At 36.0% G+C, this 11,239-nt stretch overlaps 1 protein-coding gene across 2 annotated transcripts in view; it reads left to right on the top strand.

The window, feature by feature from the left end:
• The first annotated feature begins 5,501 nt into the window (after window positions 1-5,501).
• Window positions 5,502-11,239, top strand: part of LOC128986657 (HIV Tat-specific factor 1 homolog) — an 89,249-nt gene continuing 83,511 nt past the window's right edge. The window contains exons 1-3 of one of the 2 annotated variants that reach the window (XM_054407132.1): window positions 5,502-5,739; window positions 7,740-8,081; window positions 9,176-9,432. In XM_054407132.1, coding sequence (XP_054263107.1) covers window positions 7,742-8,081; window positions 9,176-9,432 — 597 coding nt within the window. In that variant the 5' untranslated portion in view covers window positions 5,502-5,739; window positions 7,740-7,741. The remainder of the gene's footprint in view (window positions 5,740-7,739; window positions 8,082-9,175; window positions 9,433-11,239) is intronic. The other variant, XM_054407131.1, reaches the window with a different exon arrangement.

Raw genomic sequence — 11,239 nt, 5'->3', positions numbered from 1 at the left:
GTCTAATGACTTAAGGCTAGTACTCACTAGGACACCCGGTCGCTTATCAACCGGCGACCTGGTTGACGAGCGACTAAGTTGATGATTGAACGTTTTATTGCCGGGGGGTACACACTAGGATACCTAGCACTTTCAACCGAGCAGGAAATCAAAATTTGGTGGGGATGGACTGTGTTTGGTTCTGGAATCTGGTTCGAGCTCTAGTTGCACTGACCTGTGTGTTGTGACAACATGCCCACCTACGAAGAAGAGATTGCTGCCGCAGTTATAATTCTAATTAATTGCAGTAACCATAGAAGAAGGAAGACATTGTTCAAAAGATTTTGGGCTAAAGGGTGGCTTCAACGCAGACACAGTTACAGCCACATGGCACTTCTACGAACTTAGCGAGATGATAATCCTCAGGATTACAAGAATTATTTGAGGATGTCAGACGACAATTTCCGTCACATTTTGCAATTGGTGACGCCTCATATTGGAAAAAAAGCTAGCTTGAAAGAGACCACGTTTAGCACTAGCACTGTTTAGTTTTGACAGTTGACACAAACAGTGTACTGCGCATGCGCTAGCCGTTTTTAATTGATCAACTTGGTCGCTGAAGCGTACACACTCTAGATTTTTGAGAAATCAGATTGCCCGGCGATAAAATGGTTGATCGGAAACCCCCAGGTTTTCGATACATGTCCGAAAACCAAAAAGTTGCCTGGCAACCTACAAATCGCCGTCAACCAAATTGACAGACACGTACACACACGGCGATATTTGTGCAATTTGGTCGCTCGTCAACCAGATCGCCGGTTGATAAGCGACCGGGTGTCCTAGTGAGTACTAGCCTTTAGAGTATATACAACCATCGATATATAAACACAATATCATAATTGTGTTTATATATATCGATGTATACAACTTTCAACTTTCAGATATCAATCTACGATAATCAACAAATCAATTGATTTACACTCCATTGATCAAACTCTTTTCATATTGATTAAGTTGAATTCAACCTGCTCATATAAGTTGTAAATTTTCAACTATAGATTCTGGAAATACTGAAATGTCTGTGGAACCATCGATAACTGACTCTGGTCTAACATATGATAACAAATTTCGGCATGCCAACTTCAGATTCCTGATAGGTCAATAGATGTGTTGTATGCACGATGTTTTATTACAACACAAAGTTTATATACATTGTCTTAAATAATAAGGATAAATCATAAATCTAAGTGCTTCATATTCGATTTTATTATGCAGGTTTATTACAAATGATATTTCTGATTTTGATTATAAATGTAACTGTGGGTAAATACATTTATATAATTTTAAACATTATTATAAATTTGTTTTAAGACTATTTTAGGTGGACTAAATAGTTGGAATTAAGTTGGAAAGAAAACTCATAAAGATTCATTCACATTGGTTTCGGTGCATATCAGCTGTTCGTGAAGTCAATTATTGTTGTAATTGTTGTGTAATGGCTGAATTTGAAGACATTAAAGCTTTTAGTGTGTTGGATCTGAACTGGCCTTCAAAATTTTGAGACATCACCCCTTGTGATTTTATCTTGTAGGGATACATTAAAGATAAGGTGTACACACCGTTATTACCAGTTATCATACCTGAGATCCAGCAACGGATCACCAGAATGCTATCGAAACAATAGATCAAGACACTTTTGTCAAAGTATGGCAAGAGCTTGACTATAGGATGAATATCAGTCGTATCACAAGGGGATCCCATATGGAACATTTCTGGTTCTGTTCACGAAACTTTTTGAGTTTTTTCATAAGCTGTAACCATTTTATTTCGTTGTACAAAAAATAAACTACATTTTATGTACTCTTAAAATCATGAACACCATTTTATAACCATGTACTTTGTTGGAACTAAAATAAATATAACTATTGAATACTACACCTACATCTTCAGAATGTATCTCTACAGTGTTGTAGCCAGTTCATAGCCTGCAAGAATATCTACATTGGTATTTAAAAACCAAAACAGTAAATAAAAAATGTGGAAACAAAGTTGGGCTCCGAGGTGAAGGGTAGGGCCATGTAGCGCTCGCTGCCGATGCCCACGACACCTAGCGGCGACGACGTGAACAGGCAGCGAGCGCTAATAGACAGAACATTGTCTGTCCTGCGCGGAACACCTGGAGCCATCGGTCTCCACTTGGGAGTGAAAAGAAGGTTTTTGGTTATATACTGCGAACGAGCGCGCACTTTCTAGCGAGAACCAACTTTGAAATACTTTATTATTGGGTTTATTCTTTTGATTTTGAACACCAGGTTTGTTGAAATTATTATAAAACTAGTTTCTACGTTCAACTCAACATATAATAAGCCACTAAGCTACGTTATTTTGTTTAGCTTATGTATTTTATGTATTGCAGTTTGTAGGAAATTATATTTTCTTTCAGAATATTATAAGATATTACCTTCCACTTTGGTCGATTTGCTCACCATTTAAAAGTTATTTGCAAAAACGTCAATCAACCTCCAAATTTCTAGTGGTAAAAAAGTTGGAGATTACTTTTTAACTTGGTACAATTAAATCTACAGTTCTGCTGGATCGATTTTGAAATAATGTGCCTTTGGAAGGCATAAACTCTTTGAGTTGCTTTTTCGTTTGATGTGTATATTTTATAGCGGTAAGTTTAATAGTATAAAAGTTATAATGCGATAAAACCGGGTCATTAATTTTGAAACACCCTGTACCTATTTAACTATGCATATTAAAATAACAAGTATTATTGAAATGCAGCTCGTAAAATAAAAGCAATATCAATTTGTATTAAATACTTACTTGTTTTGGCTATGTTTACAGTAGTAAAACATGTCTCACACTGCTTACTCTTATCAAAACTTCTCATAATTTGTAATTAAAAAAATATATCAAACAATTTAAGTAATATTTACATGTAAAGAATTAATGAAATAAGAACGCCTTCGCAAAGGAAACGCAACTACAACGCGCTCCGGTATTGCGGGTATTGCACTGACTTTCAACAGGCGTTTTAATTTTCTGTAATGTCTGTCAAAATAAAATCTCGTCTTGCAGGACGAGATTTAAAATTTCTTATATTACTAAGATATGACACCAATAAATCTAATTCACAGCCTTGAAAACCACAATGAGCTAATTTGTTTAGAAGAATGAGATGATTAACACAGTCAAATGCTTTGCTCAGATCACGTGGTCTGAGCAAAGCACCTCTTCTAAAGCATTAAAAAGATTATTTACAATATGATTCACAGCTAAAGTTGATGAATGACCTAACCTATAAGTAAATTAACAGGTACAGTACTAAACAGATTATATATTCGTGAACACAGACTCTCTCACCACACTCACCAGAGCAAAAATCTACTGCAAACAAAATGATCTGGCCCTCAACCATACAAAAACTGTTCGAATTAATTTCAGCCGTAAAACAGAGCAAATAGCTGACCTAACAGATGTGAAAACTGTACAAAATTTCAAATTACTAGGAATTACACTAGATACTGGCCTTACCTGGAACAATCACATCGATGATCTTTGTAAGAAACTCCGCACTGGTGTATACGTGGTGAGAAGAATTAGATGGATTGGTGACGTATTATCAGCAAAAACAGCGTACCATGCTTTAATGGAGTCGCATATACAATATGGTCTTGTTGTCTGGGGCGGGACTACTGAAAGCAACCTTAACAGAGTATTGAAGCTGCAGAAAAAAGCCATACGTATACTTGCCAACCTTCAACCCTCAGGCAGCTGCAGGGAAGCTTTCAGATCGCTTGGCATTCTAACTGTTGTAAATCTTTACATCAAAGCAGTAGTCCTTCTGGTGAGTGAGTCTGATCTGCCAAAAAGTGCAAATTTTCACGCTTACAACACCAGGCGAGGAAACGACTTCATTCTGCCAGTACATCATACTACGCAGTACGCCAGAAAACCATCCTACACTGGCCGCAAAGTCCACAATAGCCTACCACCATCACTGAAGTCACTGAAGGGAAAACCGCTGAAAACACAACTTCACAAGTGGCTGATAGACAGACCTGCCTACTCCTTGAAGGAATTCCTTGAATCCGACCTGAATCATTAACTTGAAATAAATTTTTCATGATATTGTTAAGCAAAAAAACTCTTGTAGCCACTAGTTTTAAGTTATATTATTGTATTTTTATTGACGCCATTGTATTATTCTTAATGAAAATACAAAATAAAGAATGATTTGATTTGATTAAAATGTTAAAAAAAAATACATACTTGGTTTTTGACTATATTTTCCCATAATCTTAGCCAATGTAGCATAATCTTAGGAATACATGTAACTGCTAGGCAAATCTTGGTCCCCTTAGTTGTACACCGAGACAACCCTTGACAATTTCATAACATATGAAAAACTAGCTGTAACCCGCGGGCTTTGCCCCGTTTAACTTCTTAATTTTCAAGATTATCTCGTTCGCATGGCTCAATCACGTCCTGGTTGAAGTTTGTTCGCTACGCTCACTCACCTTTAGGTTGGAGCTCGTTCGCTGCGCTCACTTGCCTTCAGGTTAGCTCGTTCGCTACGCTAACTCGCCTCCAGGTTGAAGTTCGTTCGCTACGCTCACTCACCTTTTCGTTGCAAATTAGCTGTTGTCATAAATGTAAAAGAAATAATAGTGCTGCACCCTGTTGGTAATCCTTGTAACTTTAATGCTATTGAACATCATAGAACAGAACCAACTTGTTTAATTGAAACAGCTGTTAAGATTCAATAATTCCATTTCTCATAAGGTTAACATGGGAAACTCCAGAGCAACTGGGGCGGAGCCCGAAAGGATTTTTGAAATAAGAATATGCCTATATGTTAATCAGGAATGTGAGCTATCATCATGCCAAATTTCAGCCCAATCCGACCAGTAATTTTCGCGTTCACTTGTCACAAACATACATCCATACATCCATACATCCATCCATCCAAACTTTCTCATTTATAATATTAGTAGGATGAATTAGCTATACATTCTAAAATAATTGTCAAATTGTATGTTAAGTCTTTTAGATTAAGTTGTATAACCAATTTTGTATGCGTTGACACTTATGTATGTACACAATTATGTATGTAAAATGTATAAAGTGAATAAATATAATTTGATTTGATTTGAAGTCAATTATTGTCATAGTCCAGTAGCCAATCTTTCGTAAATACACAAATACCATTAGCTGCTTCCAAACAAAACAGCTGTTACAACACCACTTGCGACGTTGCCACTTCGAAGGCCGCGGCCGTGCAAGGGTACCGAGAGCTATAGACTAAAATAATTCCTAGAATAACATTTATATATGGGGAACAAAATGTCTACTAAGCATTTGTAAGTTTCATGTAAACTAGATTTTGACTGCCAGTGATCTGACTACAAAAACTGCAAAGAAGAAAAAATAATACTGGAATTCCGAATTGGATTGGATTGGAATCGACACTGGGACTGACTGGAAACAAATCAGAAAACAAGTGAATAGTGAAAACGAAAACAAAACAAGACGTTCTGTTTAGATTAGAGGTTAGGTTAAAATCTGTTTCACCGATCAAAACGCAATATTATAGAAAATGTACTAATTACCTCATACATTTTAATAAACTATAAATTAAAGCAAAAGTTTAATTTCACGAGCTATATTACAAATCCATAAATTATTATGGGCGTGGGAGCTTAAGTTAGGTTGCTTTGGAGTTTGTGTTTTCTCATCAGCTGGAGGTAATTGGTAGGCCTAATTTATTTGTTTGTGTTTAATTTCTTTACGAACTTGGATTCTTTCATTTTCGTTATTGTTAGTAATTAATTATGTTAGGTTAATTCTGAAGTTTGTCCTAGTGTAGCCCATCGATCACTATTTAGTAATTAAATGTAGAGTTCGATGGTGTAGCCTACTTAAGCCTAGTTGCCTACTTTTGTTGTTATAGTAGACTATGGTAAGTTGCCGATAGGTAAATCCTACTGGTAGTTGGATTTAGGCAGTTAAGATCCTGGTTAGGCAAGTAAGGCTTGGCTTAGCTAAAGTACGGTACGTTATTTTATTTTATTTCCCAACGGCATAAGTTAGCCACTTTACAATGAAAAACATTCACAACTTGAAATGACAGAAATGGGTTCACTTCCATATCTGTTGGCACAAACAACCAAATGAAAATATCGATGATATATCGATTAAGGTAAGGTTAACCTAACCTAACTAACCAAACGATATATCGAATTAAATAATTGAATAATCAATATCACTCATTTGGTTGTTTGTGCCAACAGATATGGAAGTAAATAGTAAATAGTTGTAACAAATAAGTAACTTAACTTAGTGAAAGTTAAACGGTAGGCTACAAGTCTTCAGTCAACTATTAGGGTACTTAGACTTTCATATCTGTTGTCAAAATCAACCGAATGAAAATATTGATAAGTTAAATATTATTTTATTGATTATTCTATGTAAGTTATCCATTATTTTATTTGATAGCCTAAGTTATATTATTTGGTTAGGTACGTTAGCCTAACTAACCAAACAATAAGTTATCGAATGAAATATACAATATTTTAATTCGGTTGTTTTTGACAACATATGAAAGTCTACCCAACTAATATGCATTACAAAGTTATCTGATATGAAGTGTAAAAGAGTGAGCCTAGTCCTTAAGTGTTTATGTCGGAGCTGCGATTAATGATCATAGCAACGATGAGAGTAGCGATGCTGGGGTAGAGAATAGCGCTCTGCTTTTATCGGCTGTTCAAGTCTGAGCAGCGACACTTGCACTAAAAGGTTGTTTCGTAAGTTTGTGTTCTGTTGAAAATGAGTTTGTAATGAATGATTCTTAAGAAGAATAATTAATCTAGGACTCCCCTTCTTTCAAAAATTTTAAATCATAGATGAACGCGTAGATGTTGGCGTTGTGTAAGTTATGCTTTGAGAGGGAAATACTACCCCAACCCAACCACATTTAACTTTACTTAGCCTAATTTAATTAAACATCAGCAATAACGGTAGTAAAAATTAAGTAACTTAATAAGATGTGCATCTAACATTATTGATTTTGAATCAACCTCAAGTCACTACAATCTAAGTTAATTGTAAATATCACAAATTTTAAATCGATATCCTAGATGGGTAAGGGCACGTAAATTTGACGTAGGGTGAGTTATTTTTAGCATCTCACTCCCCACCCCCTCCACCAACGCTACCCTCCTTCCAGCAGTGCTCTCAGCACTCATTTGCTATGTGACGGCTACCTTTTTTGGGTCATAGTGTGTTTCTTTGTGTCCTTGCTAGTTGGTTTCTTGGAACGTGTATGTCAAACTTACATATCAATTACCCTTTGTGTATAGTAAAATGGCCAGCAGTACGTCAAATTTACGTATTGATACCCTTAGCCTCACACTGTATGACAATACCTTACTGTATGATAATTTCTATAAAACTATCAGTACGTCAAAGTTACGTATGGATACCCTTAGCGTCATAATGCATAAGATCGATACCGTTCTAGTGTTAACATGGAAAAATCTATTAACTTAGGGAACATAAAAATTGATTTTACTAAGCTTACCTAGGCTACTAAAAGTTAGTCCTCCTACGCTAGGAAACACTTGGTACTACCTCGTGGTATTTCAATTCATTTTAATTTATATGCTGCTGTAGACCTATTGTAGAAGTAACTTAAGAATAAACTTATTCTTTTATGTTTCTAGTTAATTTACATGAATTCTGCATTGTTCTAGCAATGGATTCCGAAAATCCTACCGTCGAAAGTGAACTAGTAACACCAAGTGAAGAAGTTAAACCTACTAGTACAGCTGAAGATGTGTGTGAAAGCAAAAATGAAGATAAGAGCTCCACCAATGTCTCCCCTGAAGTAAAAGATGCGTCAAAAAATGAAATGGATGAAGCGAATTTACATTATGAAAATGGTGTTTGTATATATACAGACCCAGAATCAAAATTTCAGTACACATGGGATGATGCCAAACAGGAGTGGGTTGATAGAAATGCCCCTGATGGATTGTCGGATAAAGATTATCAATACGATGGCAAGACATACACATACACTGACAAAGAAACAAGTAAGTCCGTTCACTTTAAGTTCATTAAGTTAACATCTCATGCTTCACATCTGCATGATAAGCTTTTTGATTGGAGCAACTTGGTCCAGCTGTCGTTGATAATTGGTTTTGTAATCAAATATGATCCAGATTAATTAATGATCCTAGTTCGTAAGAAAGTTACGCACATCATCTCACTCACGTTGTCAGTTTATAAAACACACCTAAGTGTGTGTTGCTGTCTTAAAGAATTATGACTGCTGTGTAGGATACATTGGTAACTGTACCAGGAAAAAGTGGTATGAGAAACGCTATGAAATAAACATTACATGTTACCTATAGCATGGATATTAAAGGCTATTATTTTAAGATCATTTTGATAAAACCTGTCAAATTACTGTTTAATATGTGTTAACTTCAGCAACATCTAATTCTTTGATACTTTATAGGCCTATTTGAATTCTTTATTAAACATTTCGGACAGCAAAACTTTTATATCTGAAAACTCCATTGTAATATATCAAACCTAAACTATTGGTATTTACAGTTTTATCAATCTATGACTATTCTACTAAGCCTACATCATGTAAGGTTTTCATTCATAGAGTAGAAAATTTGAATAAAAAGGAAAAATAACGTAACCAAACCTATGAAAAAGGCCTCAGGATCGTACAATTAAACTTTTAAATGGTTTATATCACTTTGTTACTGTCCAAACGATCCTTTGTAGTTTGCTAGGACTACAGCTGTTTTGTGCATCGGATGGAGCACATTTATCAGGTCAGAAGAATGTCAATGTGCTCCAATCAAAGAACGAAACAGCTAGGTAGTCCTAGCAAACTACAAAGGACCGTTTTGTATATTAACAAGGTAATAGAAACCACTATAGTTATCCTAACCACATGACATACTATATACACTAGGCTATAGGCTAACTTAATGTGTGTGTTACCATCCAATTGACAACAGTTTAGTTCCAAAGATTAATTAAAAAGCCAAATTTGATTATTTATAATATTAAGTTATATTTAACCAATAGAGTAATTTCATATACCTTATCGATGTTCTCTCAAGAAGTTTCATTCACTAAGCTATGTTACTTAAAAATCTTTTAGATGTAAAATACTCGTGGAATGAAGACAAAAAAGAGTGGGATGTTAGTGTTGATGACAGAGAGGAGTCCAGTGAAAAACCATCAAAGGGAGAAGAAGAAGAAGAAGACGACACTAAAAGAAAAAACCCAGATGACATAACCTCAAAAGACATGTCTCAAGGAAGTTACAGTTTTGAAAATGACACTCATGTTTACACAGATCCATCCGATGGCTCCAAATATTTTTGGGACAAAGAAAAGAATGCATGGTTTCCACAAGTAAGTAGTCTATCGATCGATTTGTAGCTTGAACATTTTGTGTTGTTTCTTATTTGTTTTTGTATCAAAGAATCTGAATAGTCAGGGTTTGTAAGTCTCAAATGAATTATTCAAAATATATAACTAATAATTAGAATGAAACTTGAAAACTTGAATATGATGAAATATGTGAAAATGTAAATACATCCAAGACAAACGAAGCCTGACTGTTCTACGCCACTCCCACCCCCTAAACCCAGGGGGGAGTCACATTTGTCGTTTTGGTGTCAACAAATGAATTGTATTGATGTAATATGTGGTAATGTGTTGATTGTTACTATTTTTTTTTTGACAAAATCAGCTTATATCCTTGACTCTAGTTGTTTCTAATTTACTTACTGCTTACTGCCATGGCCACTTGTACCCAAGCTAGTACTTGGCCTCGCCAATGTTCTCGCCCATTCTCTTCATCCTCCGAATCTTCTTCCACAAGTCTCATTGTTTCCATATCCTTCCAGATTCTCATTTAATATAGGGATTAAAAATAACTTCATTAGCTCTGCAATTGTTTCTGACTTGAAGCCCTTTTACCCTTTCCAAAACTTGACATAGCTCCATTATAAGGGGGCTGCCTGTCAATTATGGTCTCCGTGGAAATACCATTGTAGCCATGTTAGTTCTGAAAGCATTGCCTTCACCCTTGTTTTATATTTCATCCCCCTTCCCTCCCCCTTCCCTCCCCTTTCCCTCCCCCGTATCCATCCCTACACAACAATTAATATCATCACAGAAGCCAAAAACCATTTGTAGGAAAATTCATGCTAATGCCAAGTATGAATTGCATTAAACCTCGTTCACACGGGGCGAGTTTACAAGCTACTCGCCAGCATGTAAGAAGTCGGCGAATTAGCGAGTGCACTTGTATTCGTTCACACGGAGCTTGTCCACTCGCCGACGTGTAGAAAGACGCCAGTGAGTTGGCGAGTGCGCTTGTAGTCTTTCACACGATGCTTTTTCCACTCGCTCAGTAGCTGGCTTGAACCAAATCCTCCAACATCTTTGAATAACATGCGCACAAGCACAAGCAACAGTGTTCACACTGGGCTACTTTACACGCCTACTCGCTCAACAGCTGGCGAGTTGGCATGTAAAATAGCCGCAGAGTCAACTTTTTTCAGAGATTTTCTAATGAGCTTTTGAGCGAGTACGTTGTTTACACTGAGCTATTTTACGAACTGCGTGTAAAAAAGTGGGCGTGTAGCTTGTAAACTCGCCCTGTGTGAACGGGGCTTATGTTAGATTTCTGTTGTCCAAGTCATCACTTGCTTTTGAAGTCCATGGCCAGTTAACAGACACGAGTAATATAAGAAATTTATGACGTTGACATGAGTGATACAAGTATTTTTGGACATGGAAATCTATTGTAAAAAGTGTAATTAGTTTGGATGTGGTTGACTACATTTGCACAATGTTTAGGATGTTTTGAACTTTGTAGAACAGTTGCTGTTATCTTGTTTGAGGCAGTGACTTAAGTTAAGTAAATTCCATGCGGATTGCAAGACTGAAAGAAGTATTGCCGAACTGATAGGAGTAATTTTCTCAGTGAAACCTTACAAACACCCGCTTTTGGCATATTTTTCTAATTATTTGCCTTCTACAAACTCTAAATAAATGCACATTTTCTTTGATCAAACACTTTTTTTTGTACAAACACAAATGTGACCTGGAAAGGGATTTAAATAGGGGTTGTCCTTGTCTCAACTCACAGAAACCTAATGACAGAATGCGATATATACTTGGCAGAAGTGTAGATTTCTCCTCACATAAT

This window comes from Macrosteles quadrilineatus, unplaced genomic scaffold, assembly GCF_028750875.1.
Source record: "Macrosteles quadrilineatus isolate MER2022 unplaced genomic scaffold, UCM_ALF_1.0 Scaffold_2__2_contigs__length_208266976, whole genome shotgun sequence".
NCBI classification, from domain to species: Eukaryota; Metazoa; Arthropoda; class Insecta; order Hemiptera; family Cicadellidae; genus Macrosteles; species Macrosteles quadrilineatus.
Note: the sequence above shows the minus strand (reverse complement) of the source record. Positions and strands in the feature narration are given on the sequence as shown.